This window comes from Muntiacus reevesi, chromosome 3 (assembly GCF_963930625.1).
Source record: "Muntiacus reevesi chromosome 3, mMunRee1.1, whole genome shotgun sequence".
NCBI lineage: Eukaryota > Metazoa > Chordata > Mammalia > Artiodactyla > Cervidae > Muntiacus > Muntiacus reevesi.
Window position 1 is genome coordinate 133216580 of NC_089251.1, and position 21861 is coordinate 133238440.

At 38.7% G+C, this 21861-nt stretch overlaps 1 protein-coding gene and 1 non-coding gene across 2 annotated transcripts in view; one reads left to right on the plus strand and one right to left on the minus strand.

Annotated features, from left to right (window-relative positions):
- Positions 1-11752: 11752 nt before the first annotated feature.
- On the minus strand, positions 11753-11884 carry LOC136165784 (small nucleolar RNA SNORA70). Its single transcript, XR_010662761.1, has one exon. It is a non-coding gene; the product is annotated as a small nucleolar RNA SNORA70 (small nucleolar RNA).
- A 3414-nt stretch (positions 11885-15298) lies between these two features.
- The window catches only part of ABCA12 (ATP binding cassette subfamily A member 12), a 191089-nt gene continuing 184526 nt past the window's right edge, over positions 15299-21861 (plus strand). The window contains exon 1 of the mRNA XM_065927669.1: positions 15299-15367. Coding sequence (XP_065783741.1) covers positions 15299-15367 — 69 coding nt within the window. The remainder of the gene's footprint in view (positions 15368-21861) is intronic.

Here is a 21861-nt window from a genome sequence, read left to right on the forward strand (position 1 = left end):
AATTCAGTCCAAGTTATCTGAAAAGAAACAGATGTCACACATTCCATTCCATTGTCTTTCTATCTGAAGGCATCCTTTAAATAATCTCTCTTGCCATAATTTTAAAACAAAGAAACAAAAAATCCTTTAAGTATATGTGAAAGTGTTAGTAACTCAGTCAAGCTCTTTGCGAGTCTGACTCTTTGCGACCCCATGGACTGTAGCCTGCCAAGCTCGTTGGTCCATGGGATTCTCCAGGCAAGAATACAGGAGTGCGTTGCCATTTCTGTCTGCATTTAAGTATATTCCTGAACGCTATTCAGAGAGCAGATTTTGGTAAATCATTTGACATGGGTTACTACCTCATTCCAGTTATTTCAAAAAAGAGCCCAGAACAGTTCTATTATGATGAAGTTGAAACTTTATTCATGCTGCTATTAAATGTGTAACTAAAGTGCAGCTTCTTTTATTTTCTCTAATAGAATATATCTTCTTTATAGTATTTTATTCCACTGAATAACATGGAGGGGAAAAAAATTCTACAAGCTTGCTGATAGGCAGTTTAGCAGTCCTTGCGAGCTTACATAATGTCTTTATGGTGCTCCATGTGTTTGGAATAAATCCTGTCTTTTAAATTTCTTCTCATTCCTTGTGACCCTCTTCAAGATGATGAGGGGTTTATTGAGCACGGCTTTTATGATCTGGAAGTATGAAGAGCCAAGGTAATGGTGGTCTTTGGGAAATGGGAGGCCCACAGATCCACATTTGTTATGGATCCTCATTGGTTTCTACTAGAGTGACAGATCTTGTCTGTTCTCTGGACTTGTAACCCCTGAGACAGTTCTCTCACAGTTTGGAAAGTCATTCTTATACCTGCTGTTTGCTAAAATTATCTCTTCAGTGTTAGTTTCCCTACACTGCAGTCTCTTTGCTGTTCATCGAATATAGTTGACAGTAATTGTCTGAAACTTTCCCAGTTTTATGATCAATAATGCTTCTTCATAAGAAGTAGATTCCATTTTTTAAAATTACTGAAAGCAAGTTCTTTTTTTTCTCTCTTCAAGTATTTGGATATAAGCATAACTGTTTCAGAAACTTTTTTAAAAATCAAGAGTTTTAAAAAGAAAACATGTGAGAGGTTAATATTTAAGTAACTACCAAGTTCTTTTGGATTTAAATTTTTATTTGATATTGATTCCTTATGATTGCTGAACATATGCATGTTCTCAGATTACTGGGGCCCTGTATCACTAAGGGTTCTACCAGAAAAGCAGAACTAGCGGGAGATCTATGTTAAGAGATTTATTGCAAGGAATTGCTTATGCAGTTGTGGGAGTTGGCCAGGCAAGTCTGAAATCTGTAGTACAGGATGTCAGGAAGGACAGGCTGGAACTCTTTGTCTGAAGCTTCCATCCACAGGTTAAATGTCTTCTTTATTGGGGAAGACTCAGTTTCACTCTTAGTCTTTCAGTCATTAAATCAAACCCACCCAGATAATCTATTAATATTATACTCTTACTTAAAGTTAACTGTTTATGGACTTTTATCATATTTACAAAATACCTTCACAGCAACACCTCAATTAGACTTTGAATGAGTAACTGGAAATTGGGCCTAGCCAAGTGACATATCTATAGATCATCTCAGGTCCCAAAATGTCCATCCCGAGTTTCTCTTTGTTGCATATGATCTAATTTTCTGTCCTTCATACCTTTAATCATAGAGGTTATGTCCATGTTTACCTGCTATTTTTTTATATTTAAACGGATTGATTCTAACCAACAAAGAAGAGGCAGTATAGTCGGTACATTCAAAATGTAGGAAATGCGTGTTCATACAAATCATACATGATGGTATTAATTATTTTAAAGCTTTGAAGCTGTTAATTAATTAAAACTTTTAATTATTTTAAAGCTTTGAGCTAACTTTGCTAGTTTAGACTTTATATTTAATCAAAAGCCTTCAAAGAACAATATTCTCTGAATTTGAAGTATAACCAAGAAATCTTGGTTTATTGAATGTCATGAACAAGTCATTTCCTGCTAATTTTTTTTGCTCTGTGCTGAAATTGCAATTTTTAAAATACATTTGTACATATTTGTTCAACATTATCATGATAGTATGCTGCTGCTGCTGCTAAGTTGCTTCAGTCGTAATTTCCTCATTAAATCTACTTCCATGTTTTCTTACTGACTCGCTGCAATTAGTCTTTTTATTTGCTTCACTATATAATGTTAAGGATTTAAATCAAAGTCTTAATGTATATTAAAAATAAAAAAATTAAGTTATAAATATTGCCACAGAGTATTAATTTTACAATTTGTACAGGAATTTAAAGATTCTTTTCAGTTTGAGTTATAATAAGAGATATGTGGTGGGAGTGGTTTAGCCGCCAAGTCATGTCCAACTCTTGTGACCCCATGGACTGTAGCCTGCCAGGCTCTTCTGTCCATGAGATCCTCCAGGCAAAAAGGCTGGATGGATTGCGATTTCCTTCTCCAAGAGATATGTAACAATTGGCATTTTCACATTAGAAAAAGGATCTAGATAAGTTTATCAGTTCACTGAAAGGTTGAACATTTTTGTCATATCATTTGACACTTAATTGTTCATAAGATGGTCATCCAGATGAGGTAGAATAAACTTACTTTAGCTTTTCAGAATATCATAAACATGAAAGACTCAAAATATTAAATCTCCAAAAGGGATTCATGGGCCCCTGAGAAAATGTCACAGATTCCAGAAGGGTCTACCGTTCTACTCAAACTGCCTTGGGTATAAGAAACAGAAAATGACAATATCTCATATATTCTGCTTTATGATTGAATGTTACTTTGAATTTGTAATAATTAGTCTCTTTATATTCCTTGATTGTCATTGTTCTGGAGGTTCCAAGTGATCAACCATTATTTTAGCAAGTAATAATAGTAATTAACTGTAAGGAGTTTGTGAAATTTTTACTTCTTCGGAAGCTACCAGAGTTTCTTATGGTGAGAAAACAGCCTTATCCTAGTGACTGATAAGCTGGGGTGTCAGTGCATCCCTCTAGCACCTGGAGGGAAGGAGGCATTCAGGCCTCAGAGAAGGAAGTAAAGCCACTCAGCAAGAGAGAGGGAAGATTTTAACTGTCCCAGAATAGGAGGGAGAAGAGAGGAATGAAGAAAACATGAGGTGGGAGAGAAGAGAGGGTACATTGGGGAGACTGGGAGATCACGCAGTCTCCAGTTTGTGAGCCGCTCATCTCCAATAAGGGGAAGCTTTGTTTTTATTTTTGTATACACACCACTGGTGGGTTGAGTTTCTTATCTGGATTATGTAGGGTGTTATTTCAAGCCACAAATGCAGATGTAGGAACTGGGCACAGCAAGGACCTAGTTAACATTTAGCTGTCTGCATTTGTTGGATCATTTAATTTAATTCCCCAACAAATCTATGGGCTAAGCATAACTCTTACCCCACTTTCTGGATAGAGCATTGGAGCCTCCAGAATCGAGGGAAAGTGGCCTCCGTGTCTGTCTCCTTGCTAAACTCCCTCTGCTCTTTCCTTCCAAATGCCTTGCTTCCTTGTTTGTCCAAACAAGTCTTTTAAAATAAGCTCTTGTAGTGTTCTCTCCTTTTACAGTAAGTCAGTGCCTTCTCTTTCAACATGATTTGGCATTTCTCACTTGGCCCCTAGTTTAGGGAATGAAGTTGCTATATCAAAGTGGCATCTTGCCAATGACCTCCCGAGGCTGCAGAACCATAGCATCAAAAGAACTCCATTTCAGGGGCTCCTGGTGATACACAAAATGCTTGTTGTTTGCTCTGAGCAATGAACTTTCATTATTGAAGGCAGGCTGAAGATTTGCAGGTCAAGCTGTAGGTGAGAATGGGATTTTGTTTCCCATAAGAGCCTTAGTTGTAGGAAAGTTTCTGCAAGCCTCTCAAAGAGTTTTGAACAAGTTTCTTCTTTATTGTGGCCTTTGTATAGATCATAACCAGCTTTTAAAATAGTTCCATGGTCCAAAGAGAAAGCCTGAGTAGTAGCAGAATGAGTAAGATTAGCTTCATTACAGTCATTCAAATTGTCATTTTAGATTGAGATATATGCATTTTGTGCTACTTGTGTTTCCCCTAGGAAGAAGTTTAATGTATAAACAATAAAAAACTAGCAAATGTTCAGTTATTGAATTTAAATTGGTTTTGAATTTGTGAGTCTAGAAAAGTACTGTGGGTAAATCTAGATGCTACAAAATTTGGTTCAAAAGATCTGTCCAGTTCTCTGTAGCAAGACTTCCCTGATATGCCATATGTTCCACTTGTCATATGCTATCATTAAAGCACCCATTAAAATGTGTATCTGGAGGGCCAGATGTTTCATTTTTATTATACACCATTTCTTCACATTTACAATCCATGTGTGCTTATATAATGCCTAAAATTTTGTGAATATTTTTATATACTTATGCATATGCTTTTGTATCTGTAAAATCTATATGGGCATTTTTTATATCTATATACACACATACAGAAATAGATTTTTTGAGTATGGAGCTGTGAATTTATTCCATTCTATTTAAAAAATACATTCTCTTGTTCAGAAGTCAAACTATCATATACTGATATACATGAAAACAAATTACTCCCTTCCATTTCTTTCTGGTATCTTTTCTTTTCCTTCATTCCACTATGGCTTGTGGGGCACCTGATGAAAGGGAAATGCTATTAAAGGAGCCACATGAAGGGGCATGAAAACAGAGGCTTTAATTCTGCAGACATGACAACTAGTGCTTGAATCACCAGACTTTTAAACAAAAAAATTTTGTTATTGGTTCCAATTGAAATCATTGACCAGTTCCTTCTCTAATCTAGGAGTAGTGTTGTCTCCTAGAGAGATAAATAAAGAAGTAATACTAGATAAAAACACAGATTTGTCTTTTAAGCTGTGTTAGCTTTTTTTGTGGGGAAAGACATAAGTTGAGAAGAAAACGATGATAGTACTTTTCTATTTTCACTTTTTCCTCTAAAGTGGAGAATTGATTAAAACTTATATTGCAAAAAGTGTGTGTGTAGGGAGTGGGAGGGAGAACTGATCATATACGTCAAATCTTCCCTTAAGTTTTAATGAGTTGACTAAAAAAGGACCAATTAGTTTCTGTTTCTTATCCCCACTAGATTATAGCATCATATGTAGTAAAATTAATTCAACACACTTTACCAGTTTGACCAAGTAAATTACTACTCATCCTGGATGAGTGGGTGAGTAATTCTTTGCAAGATTGTTAATCACTCTATAATTCCCAGAGTCACATGGTTCAATGATAAGATAATCATTAGTTATTAATATCAAAATGGTTCTTCTTACAAGACCATGTTGTTTGTGCTGGGGCATTCTGTACCACTGTATCATCTTGAAGAGAGAAGTTGCCTTTTAACTTAGTTTGAAGTGAGTCTTGTTTAAACCTACTTAAAATATGTTTTACTTCGTGATTTTGTGAATTGTTACCAGTTGCTTCTTGACTTCCGTGGTGGCTCAGACAGTAAAGAATCTGCCTGCAATGCAGGAGGATGTGGGTTTGATCCCTGAGTCAGGAAGATCCCCTGGAGAAGGGAATGGCTACCCACTCCAGTATTCTAGCCTGGAGAATCCCATGGATAGAAGAGCCTGGCAGGGTATAGTCCATGTGGTCACAAAGAGTCGGACACGGCTGAGTGACTAACACTTCTTAACACAATTCTAACCACATAATCTTCGGAGTGTCTCAGTGTGGATAAAGCACCTGAAAATCCTGAATCTGATACCTTCCTCACGCCTACTTGTTTCATAGCATTGGCTATCACCACCTTTCATCACAGGTCGATCTTAGGTAATGAGGAATGAGCAATTAGTGCCTCATTATCATAAGCCTCTGTTGGAACCCCACCCTGCTCATAGAAGGATGATGCTGTTATTTCTGCCATGAGTTGGCTTCAGTTTCCCAACTTATTTCACATTTCCACCTAGGTTAAATGCACACACTTGCCATGTTTTCTCATCCATGCTTGCCTGTCGGAGAACAGGTTTTGCAAACACAGAGACTTGGGTTCAAATCACAGTCCTTGCACTCATTAGCCGTGTAACCCAGAAAAGCTACTTGACCTGTGCCTCCTTATCTATACAGCAGAGGCTATAATCTGACGTCACAAGTTTATTATAAAGATCAGATCCTAGGTGTGATGTGCATCTCATAGCTTCTAATTGAAAAAGTCAACGGTGAGGAAAAAATAAGTTGTCACTGATGCTATAAACAAAAACCAATTTGGAGGTGAGGGACTAAAATTATGGATCTGGTTCCCATAAAAATTCCTAAACTATTTCATTTCATCATTAACTCATTTCCACATTTTTTTTCTCCCATTCAAAACAAGTTTCAGGTCTCAACCTGAATTTGTCGTCCTGCTCCCTTTTTCATCTTCTCACAGCCTCAATTTTATCCCATCTGTTTCTTTAGAAGAGTTGCCAGGAACTTGTCATTCTGCATCTTCAGTATGGCATCCTCTGATCTTCAGTGTTAAGGTCCCCCGCTCTCCAAACTTTGTTGTCTACCACATCAAACCATCTCTTAGATTTAATCAAGCCAGAGTTCTCACCATTCTCCAGGGATGTAGAATTAATCTCTAACCCTTAGTTTTGATAGGGTACAGTCCTTTTCTTCAAGGGGCTCGGAGTATAGTTGAGGAGGTCAACTGACTATGGCAAAGGCTGATTCAGGAGTTGACTCTGAACAGTCGTCTATGATAAAACAGATGAAGGGGTGATTAATTCAGCCAGGAGTGGGGGTGTGGCAGGTGGAGGGGCTGGGAAAGGCTTCAGAGAGAGAGTAACAATTGAGTCAGTCTTTTAAGGAGCATGATTTTATTTTGGGCAGAGGGAGACTAGTAACCAAAAAGTAGATAGTCCTCATCCAAGGCATTACAGCAGATGGCAGGAGGGATGGCTGAGACTGGAGAGACGATACCTGATGGGGCTGGCAAGGACCAGGCTGGGAAGTTCTTTGATGCTCTACCAAGAAGCCTGAAAAGAGCAGTGTTCCTTTTTCCTGAATTCCTGGTGTAGTTATTCTTTGTGTGCTTATTTTTGGCACTAAAAGAATTTAATCCATGTGATTTGTAGGCACCTGGAGAACCAGAAAAAACCCTGAAGCTCTCTCCACTTCTCCTCAGCTCTCCCTATGCAGTGCAGTACGCAGGACTGGAGGTAGTGTGACCCAGAGAGGAAAAGTACAGACACATAGTCTGGGTTCCCTTTCTGCTGTTTCCATCGACCCCACTTCTAACTGGGAGAACTTAGGCAAGTTAAAGCATCTCTGTGAATGTTACTTTCTTCCTCCAAACATGGGGATGATGCCAGTTTCTATATAATTGACCTCATATAATGATTCAATAAATGTGTCACAAATGTTTGCTACTCAGTTATTCAGTAAACATTAATTGACCACCTACTGCAGGATGAGACCTGTGCTACATTCATATTATACAGTGCTTAGTTGAATAGACAAAACTTTAAGATCTAGGATTTATTATTATTATTACTGTAGATCTTTAACGTGTGTGTTTTTGTGTGTGTGCTCAGTTGCTCAGTCATATCCAACTCTTTGTGACCCCATGGACGTAGCTCGCCAGGCTTCTCAGTCCATGGAATTTTGCAGGCAAGAATACTGGAGTGGGTTGCCATTTCCTACTCCACGGTATCTTCCTGACTCAGGGGTTAAACCCATGTCTCTTGAGTCTCCTGCATTGGCAGGTGGATTATTTACCACTGTGCCACCTGGAAAGTCCTTTAATAAATACTATTTTAAAAATTAATGTATTTCTGCCACATGAATATCTTACCTGTGGTTGGATCAATTCCCTCAGGCCCTGGTCCTGGAGTGTGTTATTTGACTGGTTGACAAAAATTGCCACATCCAACATTTAATATAGCCCACCAATTACATGATTGTATAGCTTTATTAGAACTCTTACCCTAATTAGGTAATCTTCTGGCATTAGGCAGATGCACTGGAAAAACCAAGTTCTGTGGCAGATTACCATAGTCCTGCCAAATGGAGAAATTTAATTTCTTAGCACAACTATAAGAATAACATCTGTAAACAACTTACTGATAAATCTGTTCTTTCATGGATTGTATTGTTCTAACTGTGTATTTAGTGCTCAGTTTAGTTTTTGCTTCAGTTTAGTTCAGTTCAGTTCAGTTACACAGTCATGACCAACTCTTTGGACCCCATGGACTGCAGCACACCAGGCTTTTCTGTCCATCACCAACTCCTGGAGTTTACTTTCAACTCATGTCCATTGAGTCGGTGATGCCATCCAGTCATCTCATCCTCTGTCATCCCCTTCTCCTCTGGCCTTCAATCTTTCCCAGCATCAGGGTCTTTTCAAATGAGTCAGCTCTTTGCATCAGGTGGCCAAATTATTGAAGTTTCAGCTTCTGCATCAGCCCTTCCAATGAACACCCAGGACTGATCTCCTTTAGGATTGACTGGTTGGATCTCCTTGCAGTCCAAGGGACTCTCAAGAGTCTTCTCCAACACCACAGTTCAAAAGCATCAATCCTTCAGTGCTCGGCTTTCTTTATAGTACAACTCTCACATCCATACATGACTACTGGAAAAACAATAGCTTTGACTAGATGGGCCTTTGATGGCAAAGTAATGTCTCGGCTTTTTAATATGCTGTCTAATTTGGTCTTAACCTTTCTTCTAAGGAGCAAGTGTCTTTTAATTTCATGACCGCAGTCACCATCTGCGTGATTTTGGAGCCCCCAAAAATAAAGTCTGTCACTGTTTCCATTGTTTCCCCATCTATTTACCATGAAGTGATGGGACCAGATGTCATGATCTTAGTTTTCTGAATGTTGAATTTAAAGCCAAACTTTTCATTCTCCTCTTTCCCTTTCATCAAGAAGTTCTTTAGTTCTTCTTCACTTTCTTCCATAAGGATGGTGTCATCTGCATATCTGAGGTTATTTCTCCCGGCAATCTTGATTCCAGCTTGTGCTTCATCCAGCCTAGCATTTCTCATGATGTACTCTGCATATAAGTTAAGTAAGCAGGGTGACAGTATACAGCCTTGACGTATTCTATTCCTTTCCCAATTTGGAGCCAGTCTTTTGTTCCATGTCCAGTTCTAACTGTTGCTTCTTGACCTGCATACAGACTTCTCAAGAGGCAGGTAAGGTCATCTAGTATCCCCATCTCTTTAAGAGTTTTCCAGAGTTTGCTGTGGTCCACATAGTCAAAGGCTTTGGCATATCAATAAAGCAGAAGTAGATGTTTTTCTGGAACGCTCTTGTTTTTTTGATGATCCAATGCATGTTGACAATTTGATCTTTGCTCCTCTGCCTTTTCCAAAACCAGCTTGAACATCTGGAATTTCACTGTTAAAGTATTATTGATCCAATTTTAGTATATAAGTTTGAAAATGGTAGAGAGTACATTGATTGTGATATTTATAACATGTGGGAAAAAAATCAAGAAAATATAAATTATAAATGCATAAATTGATTGTCTGATTCCCCAACATCTCTAACACTTCCTTAGCAGTATTTGTATAATATTTTCAATTCTATCATATGTCTCATTGTTATAACATTCTAAAAATAAAAAAATTAATTATTAAAGTATTATTGAAGCCTGACTTGGAGAATTTTGAGCATTACTTTGCTAGCGTGTGAGATGAGTGCAATTGTGTGGTAGTTTGAGCATTCTTTGGCATTGCCTTTCTTTGGGGTTCGAATGAAACTGATCTTTTCCAGTCCTGTGGCCACTGTTGAGTTTTCCAAATTTGCTGATATTGAGTACAGCACTTTCACAGCATCATCTTTCAGGATTTGAAATAGCTCAACTGGAATTCCATCACCTCCACTAGCATTGTTCATAGTGATGCTTCCTAAGGCCCACTTGATTTCACATTCCAGGATGTCTGGTTCTAGGTGAGTGATCACACCATCGTGATTATCTGGGTTGTGAAGATCTTTTTTGTATAGTTCTCTGTATTCTTTCTCTTCTTAATATCTTCTGCTTCTGTTAAGTCTATACCATTTCTGTCCTTTATTGTGCCCATCTTTGCATGAAATGATGAAATGTTCTCTTGGTATCTCTAATTTTCTTAAAGAGATCTCTAGTCTTTCCCATTCTATTGTTTTCCTCTATTTCTTTGTACTGATCACTGAGGAAGGCTTTCTTATCTCTTCTTGCTTTTCTTTGGAGCTCTGCATTCAAATGGGTATATCTTTCCTTTTCTCCTTTGCCTTTTGCTTCTCTTTTGTTCATAGCTACTTACATCTCTACTATACATACCTCTATTCATAGCTCCTTAGACAACCATTTTGCATTTTTGCATTTCTTTTCCTTGGGGATGGTCTTGAGCCCTGCCTCCTGTACAATGTTATGAATCTCCTTCCATAGTTCTTCAGGTACTCTATCAGATCTAATCCCTCGAATCTATTTCTCTCTTCCACTGTATAATCGTAAGGGAGTTCATTTAGGTCATACCTAAATGGTCTTGTGGTTTTCTTTACTTTCTTCAAGTTAAGTCTGAATTTGGTAATAATGAGTTCATGGTCTGTGCCACAGTCAGCTTCCAGTCTTTGTTTTTGCTGACTATATAGAGCTTCTGCATCTTTGGCTGCAAAGAATATAATCAATCTGATTTTGGTATTGGCCATCTGGTGATGTCCATGTGTAGAGTCTTCTCTTGTGTTTTGGAAAAGGGTGTTTCCTATGATCAGTATGTTCTCTTGACAAAACTCTGTTAGCCTTTGCCCTACTTCATTCTGTACTCCAAGGCCAAATTTGCCTGTTACTCCAGGTATTTCTTGACTTCCTACTTTTGCATTCCAGTGCCCTATAATGAAAAGGACATCTTTTTTGAGTGTTAGTTCTAGAAGATCTTATATGTCTTCATAGAATCGTTCAACTTCAGCTTCTTCAGCATTACTGGTCGGGGCATAGACTTGGATTTCTATGATATTGAATGGTTTGCCTTGGAAACGTGTTCTTTCATGTATTGTATTGTTCTAACTTTTTGTATTTGCTGCTCAGTTTAGTTTTTGCTTAAAAAATGTATTTTTCATCAGCTGTGTGTCCTGGGTTCAGCATATTTCTGGTTGCCAAATTTTTCTTTTTTCCCTCAGGGGAAATCTTAAAGTATCTGTCAGTAACATCCCAGTCTACAGTCAGGAGTTAGGCACAAACCTACATCTTCCTCTATGCAAAAAAATAAAACAGAATTCACTATCATTCATCATCTTGTACATTTTCTCCAACATTTCCTTTTGGTTGGTCTAAAAGTTACTTCAAGTTCTATTTTTTCTTTTTTGGACAGGAAGGTAGCATTTATTGGTGGGCATGATTAAAATGGGGACAGCCCCCAAACTCTCATGAGTGCAGGGTCCACCAACTGTCCAGAGGGCCACAATTATAGATGTATTTGACCTCACAGTCATCTGGGATGAGCCACTTTTCTGCCACCATATTTTCAAATTCATTCACGTTAAACTTAGTAAATCACCACTTCTTGGAGATGTGGATCTTCTAGTGACTAGGGAAGTTGAACATGGCCCTGCAGAGGGCCTCAATCACATGCTCCTTGTTCTACAACTTGGTGTGGATGGACATTATGACTCAGCCCATGTGAACCCTGGGGCCCATGTGAACCATGTGTCCTAGGGCTTTCCAAAGGCACCACGCATACCTGTCTGAAGCCCAGACCGGGGACAGCATGCTAGTGAAGAATGTCCACTGGAAAGAGTTGTCTCCAAGGTCCCTTGGCAACCAGTACTGGGAACAGGCTGTGTACACGATCACGGAGGCTGCTGTCTTCAGCCATCGCACAATGAGCTGCTATGGGAAAAGAGTGCAGTGGGTTTAACTGGCTGCAAATTCAAGTTCTATTTTGATCAGAGGTTACGATCCCTGTTGATGTAAGCTATAGCTTCCAAAAGTAATGTTAAGCAAGGCCTTTTACTCAATGGAGTTTTAAAAGATGATTTTAAACTCAAATTTAAAATGAAATCGGAAGATTGGGATTAACATATACACACTACTATATATAAAATAGATGATCAACAAGGACCTACTATATAGCACAGGGAACTCTACTTGATATTCTGTAATAACCTATATGGGAACAAAATCTGCAAAAGAATATATATATATATATACACACACACACACATATAATTGAATCACTTTGCTGTACATCTGAAACTAACACAACACTGTAAATTAACTATACTCCAATATAAAATAAAAATTAAAAAAATAAAGGAGATTTGAAAAGCTTAAAGAAGATATAAATGCCAAGAAATAGATATTCAGAGTGGGGAAAATTTTGGAGATCTGATTGTCTATGTCATCCTACTTAAACTATTTTGAATTATGTTTTGTGAAAGATTACCCTGGTCTTCAAGGAAATGTAGGTGATGTTTGGAGCTATGGACATTGTGTGTCATCAAGTATAAAGGGATGAGTGCTGAGTGCTAAGTCACCTCAGTCGTGTCCCACCCTTTGTGACCCCATGGACTCTAGCCCGCCAGGCTCCTCTCTCCAGGGGATTCTCCAGGCAAGAATACTGGAATGGGGTGCCATGCCCTCTTCCAGGATATCTTCCCAACCCAGAGATCAAACCCACATCTCTTTATGTCTCCTGCATTGGCAGGCGAGTTCTTTACCACTCGTGACACCTGGGAAGTCCATATAAAGGAATATCTTATATATATTAAATACCTAGTGTATCATTTTGAGATCACTTTGAAGAAATAGATCTCCTGGGAGTCAGGGATTATAACAAAATACATTAGAGGTAGTAGATGAAGGTATATGAACAAGGGGACATCCCGAGAGAGAATCTTGAACTGAAGTTAAACAAAAACAAAAACAAAACATCTCCATGACTTCACTGGAGAGGTTATGAGCAGCTGCTGGGAAAAACCATCTGGGACTTTCTGAGCTGACCTCTCACCTGCATCAGTGGCACAGTGAGTCAATGCTTTTTAACCTGAAATAACCTGAATGAATAAACTGATTCTGTGTCTATAACATCTCTCTCGATATATGGAGTCATATCCCCAGATCCCACCCTGTTGCTCAGCTGAGTAATGTTTATTTGTGAACCAAACCATCAGTGAGTCATAAACTGTGACAGATGGCAGAGAAAGAATGCAGGGAAGTGGGAGCTCAAGTCATCAGCAAAGCTGGAGAGAGCCTGATAAATTTTGGACACAGCATCCCAGGAGTGGTGAAGGAGGGTATTTTTGCCATGGCCCTCAGCTGTCTGAAGAGCACCTTGTCTTTAATCTTGTCCAGAAAAGAATTAAAGGGCCAAATTCTAGATATTCAAGACTGCCTGCTTCATGGAGATTGGGCTTAAAAGGGATTCACAGTAGTGAAGGAGCCAGAATTGGAATGGGCATGTGCCAAAATGGCTCCAGTCAGCCCCAGGCCGGCTGCCATCAATATAGCAGCGTTGGCATGGGGACCAGGAAGCTGAATCAGCACTTGCTCTGGGTTTGAAGGGAAAATTCAAACATTGTTTTAACTTATTTCACAGAGTCTGGAGCAGCCATGGAAAGGCATGAGGACCAAAGTGGAGTTTCACTAGTCTTGGCTCAGATATTGTCTTCCATTAAATTCAGCAGCCATTACTGAGCATTGGTCATGTGTAAAATATTGTGATATAAATAGTCTAGTCTCTCAAAGCATTTACAATCTAGTGTGGGGAAAATGATTGTATAAAAATCACAATGGAGCAAAAATGCAAGTTCCTTGAAAGAAATATGAACAAAAAACTACACTGGATTCAAGGGCAGGAGAGAGGATATCTTCTGGGGTATACCTACAAAGGCTTCATGGAAGATGTCAATTTGGGGATAGTTTTGAGAGGGAGGTGCTTTGAGAGGGAGGTGCTTTGAGAGGGAGGTGTGCATCCCAGGTAGAGGAGTTAGCATAAGCAAGTCTGGACGGGAAGGCAGAGGTTATATTCGCATATTGTAATATATGCCAGTTTGGCAGCTGGCCAGGCACTTAATGATAGACTATTGGATTGTGAAATTGGACTATACTGGCTACAGGCAGATAGTATAGGCATTGAATATCAGAGGGAATGTGTTGTCATTAAGATGTTAAAGCAAAGTTATTCCTAAAAGTTTTTATGGCAAGCTTCTGGATTGTATATATACCTTAAATCACAATTAAAATTTGTGATTTATAATAAAATTATATTTATAATATCATTAAGTACTTTATACTTAATTATAAAGTACCTTGAATAATTCAGGCCCGAGACCTTTTACTTTTCCCTTAATCACCAGTAAATTCCTTCTGCTGATTTAGAGATTTCAAGTGCAGTTAGAACTCACTCATTTTATCATACCCTCAGAAATATCCTGAGTCAGCCTATGTCTCCTTTGACCATGAAGTCTGAAACAACATGGCTCTCCTGTAATAGACACATGAATCCCTGGCCCCCAGATGAGGGAATCAATCTACTATGTCATTATTGTCACCTATAGGTTGCCTTTTATTTTCTGCATTTTTTGGTAACCTATCAAATTGTGACAGAAGCCAGCATAGTCACTTCCCCCCAGATCAAAGCATTAACTTCACTTTAAGCATTGAAACCATCTCTAGGATATCTCATGATGGGCTGAGCCTCAAAGTGTTTGAGCCGAGCTCTGGCCTCATGGACGTAAAACATCTCAGTGACACTCTTTTATGACAGTCACTAGCCCCAGAGTCTGTAACGCGCTCTCTGTGCCCTGCCTCTGCCAGCACGGGCACTATGTGGTGAAGAAGGTGAGAGAATGTAGGACAAGTCCTACTGGCCTGGCAAGGGGCCCACCTCATTCCTATGACGTGTCCAGAGCAGGTGACACCTTCTTGAAGGTGTGGATAGGCAGTTAATTTTATGGAGAGTAGGCGGTGTGGGCTCAGCTTTTTTTTCCAGTAGGGCATTATCTGAATGATATTCATTCTCTCTTGAGTCTGGACTTCATGCAACAGGCAGCTACTGGATGTTATTTTAAAATTAGTGAATATCACCACAAGATCCTGGCCTGGCTCATTGTTTGAGGGGAAGAGCTGGTTGAGAAGTGCTCCTTGGGCAGGATTAACCCAAGAGAAAAATCCAGCAGGAAGAGAAGATCTGTGGGTTTCTTAACCCCAGCTCCCAGGAAAGCTATGCCATGAATAGGCTTCTGACCCATTGACACGCAGCAAGTTGGACGGGGAACCAATTCTTCCTTTGAGGGCTGGAGGACAAAAGAGGAATTCTCTTGTTTGTGGCATCTTGAAGGATGGCTTCCCAGTTTCATCAGCTTCGGGTTCTGGTCTGGAAAAACTGGCTGGGTGTCAAAAGGCAGCCGGTGAGTAAAACAAAGGAGTGGGGTCATGGGGGCAGTGTTCCAGACCGTTTTAAAATGTAGAGTTAATGAGAGGTAAAAAGAGAAGAGTTTTAAATCACTTTCTAAAGCAGGAATAAGATATTTAGAAACCATCTCTGCATCTGTTTTACAGCTCATGGGGCGAGTCTAAACATGCTCCCAGAGCTGCCTTTTGATTTCACTAAATTAAAAGAATAAACCAGGACATGCCCTGGGCAAAGAAACGGATACATCTTGTTACTGGTTGAATTGGAACTTGTGCTGAATTCTAGATTTGGGGCCACATGCTTTCAGGAATTTTCTTAACAAATTGTTAAAAATGAGATGAAGAAAAGTTTCAGATGAAAGTTTTCAATAAATGGGACTGAAATGTACTTGAAAACCAAAAGTGATAGAAATGTGGGTTGATAAGAAATATGTAGGAAGAAAGTAGTTTGAGGGCTCTTGGTATAGAACATCATCTAAGAAATTTTGAGTATTTAAAAATTATTTACTAGAAATGCCAAACAAGGGTCAATATATATGCCAAACTTTAAGAGTATTATTGAATCACTTTACTGCTTCAGTCTGCTTATTTTTTGAGCTCTTACATTCATGTTTACTTTTTAAATTATATAGCCAGCTGTGAAATCCTCACCAGATAGGGTACCAGGAGACAGAAAGGACCTGACTTTTGTGAGGTATCACATATTGAGAAGAATGTTAGAAAACTGGAGAAATCCAAAAGGCACTCAGTATAATTTATCCCAGCCTAAAATGAATAATATAAATATTTACAAATAATATGCCAAAGTTGTGTCTATATATCTTATCTCACTCTAGGTTTGCTTGCAGTGCCTGACACTTTACTTAAGTATTCTGATGTATATATTAATAGGGAGAAGTTGATTTGCCTTTGTGAATTTGGTGAGTAGGATTTAAAATCACAAGGCTTTCTGTGATTGTATGGGTGTGGGTATTGAACATAAAATTTTAAATCATTAGTATTTTTATTTCAGTTTTTAAATTGGAAACAACACAAAAGTGAAACTTTCTATAATTTTCCCATGGAAGGTTCTGTGTGAAATTTAGCAAGGAAAGAGTCTGGTGCTTATGGTCAGAAGACAAGAATTACCTTCTTGGTTCTGTTCCTCACCAGCCACATGACTTAAATGTCATATCACAATTTCTCTGAGCACTGGTTTTCCCATTTCTAAATATGGAAATGGTCTACCATATCTACCTCCTAGGGTGGCAAGAACCAAATGTGCTGTATAAATGGTGAAACATTTGGCAAATAAATTATAGATGGATTTGGGAGAATGTCTGTGTCATATTTTACTTAAAGAAATGATGAAAGGAAATTCAGGTGAAGGGAGTGTGGGAGAGAGGAAGAAATTGATATACAGATAAATTCCTAAGTGATGAAAACTCAGTAGTTAAAAGTAAAAGAATAGAGAAACTGAAGACTTGTAACTATTGCTGATAAGCTGAATGCTGAAGTGGTACATTTTCCTTACAACTCCATTTTACCTAAAAATTAAAAATAAAATCCCTCAGGTAAATAAACTTTTTCATTGAGAAATTTTATCTTTAGAAGCTTTAATAACTTCCTTCCTATTCTTTTAAGTAGCTGGCATATCAATATTCTACTCTAGAGCTTTTCTCCGTTTTAGTCAATTTCTGCTGGACATGGCACATTTAAAGAAGAAGGACATCAGGCATGCTAAAATGTTTTCACTATGATGACTTACATTATTCCTATGTAGCCAGGATCCTTGAAAGTCCCCAGTAATATATTTTGACTAAGGAAAGAGAATACATGAACTACTAGTTCATTTTGTGACATCAAATGATTCAGATCTTCAGTTCAATTCACTGCAGTCACTCAGTCTTGTCTGACTCTTTGTGACTCCATGGAATGCAGCACGCCAGGCTTCCCTGTCCATCACCAGCTCCCGGAGTTTACTCCAACTCATGTCCATTGAGTCGGTGGTGCCGTCCAACCATCTCATCCTCTGTCATCCCCTTCTCCTCCCGCCTTCAATCTTTCCCAGCATCAGGGTCTTTTCCAATGAGTCAGTTCTTTGCATCAGGTGGCCAAAGTATTGGAGCTTCAGCATCAGCATCAGTCCTTCCAATGAATATTCAGGACCAATTTCCTTGAGCACCTTAAAACAATGTGACCTAGGACAGATAAGTCTTGGTTTGCAGAAAGTGAGATCATTAAAAGTCTAAAATTTGGGACTATACCGAAGGCCCACTTGAATCTACTATGAGCAACTAGAGGGACACATGAGACCTTTAGAAAATGGTGGTGCCAAAAGGAGAAGGAAGGACAATTCTAAGTGGAGGGCTGGCTAGAGGACAAATAAAGGTGTACTTTCTCATAGTTTTTAGGGCTTCTCTGATGGCTCAGATGGTAAAGCATCTGCCCGCAATGCGGGAGACCCGGGTTCAATCCCTGGATTGGGAAGATCCCCTGGAGAAGGAAATGGCAACCCACTTCAGTATTCTTGCCTGGAAAATCCCATGGACAGAGGACCCTGGTAGGCTATAGTCCATGGGGTCTCAAAGAGTCAGACATGACTGAGTGACTTCACTTCACTTTCTCATAGTTTTACCTGGAGCCAATCCTCTATCTTGGTACCAGAAAAGAAGCTTGATGACAAAATAGGTGGAAGGACATACATGGGTCAGTGTCACTTATGAGGGAAGAAAGAGAAACTCAAGAGGTTGGAAAATTAGAATTGAAAAATATTGAAGGAGATAAGAGTTTTACAAATATTAAAAGAGAAAATATAGACAAATTAAAAGACTGAATGTTAAAAGGCAGATATAACTTTGAGAAGGGATATAGTCTGTGTATAGAAACTGGACTATTGTCATCCATCAAACAGTTATTTAAAGTGCAAGTATTTTTATCTCTACTTAGCAGTTATTCTGAATATGGCACTTTAAAAATATACTCTTAGGAAAATAGAAATTAAGTTGTGTGCACTAGAGATGTATAGTCCTTGTGTGTGTGCATGCTCAGTCACGTCTGACTCTTTGCGACCCATGGACTGTAGCCCTCCAGGTTCCTCTGTCCATTGGAATTTACAGGCAAGAATCCTGAGGTGGGTTGCCATGCCCTCCTCCAGGGGATCTTCCCAATCCAGGGATCAAACCCACGTCTCCTATGCCTTCTGCATTGCAGGTGGATTCTTTACTGCTGAGCTACCAAGGAAGGCCATGTATAGTCCTTAGTGAATGTTAAAGAAAAATGCTAGCATCACCTCCATGACATTCTCTTTCACTTTGTTTTCAAGAGAGTCTATCACAAAGCAAGACAATGGAAAGGATAGTCTAGAGGAAGAAGTTAGGAATCTACAAATGGAGAAACAAATACAAGGAAAAAACAAGTAGAAATATGGTAAAAATGATTAAAGTTGAATGGGGATTAGTTAGGAAGCTTATTATAAAAGTATATATTAGACTAGAAACTGAAAGAACAATTTAAAAACACTGTACAGTCTCAGAGGTGAGCTAGATGCAAAAAAGGGAAGACAGAATCTTTAATTTTTGAGGTGACTTCCATCAAAATTATTCTTAGAGCTAATGTTTCTCTTTTGTAAAATCAAATGTCAGAATACTGAACTATTTGGAATTGTCTAACCGCCTTGATTTTACAGGGTCCCCGAAAGCTCAAGGGAACCTGTCCAGCATCATATAGTGAATTTTAAAATGCAAAGTTAGATTTTACCAAAAATGGATCTCTTCTTTCTATTACCTCCTGCTGTTTCTATATTGCTCCTAAGTTTAGTTTCCATCCCCAATATTCTCTAATCCCTGCTCAGAGTTCAGCCCATCAACAAAGAGATCATATTCACTAAGGGGACTTTAGATATTGCTGTTTTTTTAACATTAGTGGTAATGTCAATTCTCAATTATATTGCAAAAAATGAATACTTGGAAGAGTGTGAAAAGAATACATTAGACACCAACAGAAATGTTAGGTAATAGAGAAAATCAGTTAGATGGAGTTGCTACCCTGCTGGGCTTGTAATTTAACTCTAAAAAATAATGGAAAAATGAGCATACATTCCACCGGAGATAGTTAGCAACAGGGAGGCTCACCTAATGAGATGCCAGTTAATGACAGGAAGCAGAGTCCTGGGACAGCAAAGAGACTGGCAGCTTGAAGACTAGGAAGTGCAAGGCAAGAATTTACCCTTCGCTAAGAAGATGGGTTCTAAATAGGTATATCAAGAAGTGACTACAAGTCTCTACAGAAGTGGAATCTAACTCCAGACCTATGAGCCGAAGAAAGAAACGTAACCACACCTATTTATTTTCTGCTTTTGTAACTATTTAGCTGGCGGCTCACATTTTAGCTCAGTTGATGACAGGCCTAGTTTTTCTATCACAGATGTTCCCACAACTTGATAAACTTTTAACATTGGATCAAATTTGACACTTCCTCCTTGCTCATTTAACTTTCTCTCACAGTGGCTAAAGAAAAAGGAAGACTTAAAAATTTTGAACAGGTTGGTCCATGCATTAAAATAATGATCTGATTAAACACTTTAGAATTAAACTCAAATTCCAAATTGAATTTTAAATCATATTAAATTAATTTGATCTTGCACAATTCACTCAGCTACATGGTCAAATGTTCCAAGCCCTTTTATGTCTTTTGGATCCATATACATTTACCTCCTTAAGCCCTTTTAATTGTTCCAAACATTTGAATCTGCTTGTTCTTTATGGTGCCTGGCACATAACAGACATGCACATTTTATTAGTTTCAGTTCAGTTCAGTAGCTCAGTCATGTCCGACTCTTTGTGACCCCATGAACCGCATCACGCCAGGCCTCCTTGTCCATCACCAACTCCCAGAGTCCACCCAAACCATGTCCACTGAGTCGGTGATGCCATCCAACCATCTCATCCTCTGTTGTCCCCTCCTCCTCCTGCCCTCAATCCCTCCCAGCATCAGGGTCTTTTCCAATGAGTCAGCTCTTTGCATCAGGTGGCCAAAGTACTGGAGTTTCAGTTTCAACATCAGTCCTTCCATTGAACACCTAGGACTGATCTCCTTTAGGATGAACTGGTTGGATCTCCTTGCAGTCCAAGGGACTCTCAAGAGTCTTCTCCAACACCACAGTTCAAAAGCATCAATTCTTTGGTGCTCAGCTTTCTTTATAGTCCAACTCTCACATCCATACATGACCACTGGAAAAACCATAGCCTTGACTAGACAGACCTTTGTTGACAAAGTAATGTCTCTGCTTTTTAATATGCTGTCTAGGTTGGTCATAACTTTCCTTCCAAGCAGTAAGCATCTTTTAATTTCATGGCTGCAGTCACCATCTGCAGTGATTTTGGAGCCCCCCAAAATAAAGTCAGCCACTGTTTCCCCATCTGTTTGCCGTGAAGTGATGGGACTGGATGCCATGATCTTAGTTTTCTGAATGTTGAGCTTTAAGCCAACTTTTTCATTCTCCTCTTTGACTTTCATCAAGTTCTTTAGTTCTTCTTCACTTTCTGCCATAAGGGTGGTGTCATCTGCATATCTGAGGTTATTAATATTTCTCCTGGCAATCTTGATTGCAGCTTGTGCTTCCTCCAGCCCAGCATTTCTCATGATGTACTCTGCATATAAGTTAAATAAGCAGGGTACAACATACAGCCTTAATGTACTCCTTTTCCTATTTGGAACAAGTCTGTTGTTCCATGTCCAGTTCTAACTGTTGCTGCCTGACCTGCATACAGTTTTCTCAAGAGACAAGTCAGGTGGTCTGGTATTCCCACTTATTAGTTTTGTCAAACAAAAAGTAAATGAGATAAAGATGTTTTAGAAATATAGAAATAAATTAGCTTAGAGCCCAATAAAAATGTGCTGTTTTCATAAACACCATAGAAAGTTTACCGATCTTCAAATTGTATTATAATCTATAAACATGGATTTCAGAACATTGTCTTGATCCCAGTTTTAGATGGGTTTTTATGTAGATGGCAGTGTTCATTAACAGAAAGCCCAATTATCTGAGAACTCTATGTCACTTTTTGTTTCCTTGTTTTGGGGGTGAGACTAAAGTTTATTCCAGATCTGAAGTATCAGTCTTCTGAAAATGAGCCTTGGAATCCCCTTGTTAACACTAAGTGACAGTCATCCTTGACTTAAGAGAAAATGCAAAAGAAAGGAATAGAAGAAGGGAAAAAAAGGATGTGTATGAAAGTTTGGGTGATTTTTACTTTCAGGTTTGTAATAAAAAAGTTATGATTCTAGGTTACAGCTTGACCTTTAAATGACTTTTAGTACTCTCACAGGCTGAACTAATAAAAGTATAGTATTGCAGTCAGAGAACTAGTAATCTGTTCTGTAGTGGTTTGGCCACAAAACTTAATGGTTAACTGTACAGGTGGTGACATCAGGCTCCCTGGGTTCAAATATCAGCTGTAGCACTTAGTGGCTTATGGAATGAAGGCTTATTTAGCCCCTTTAAGATTCG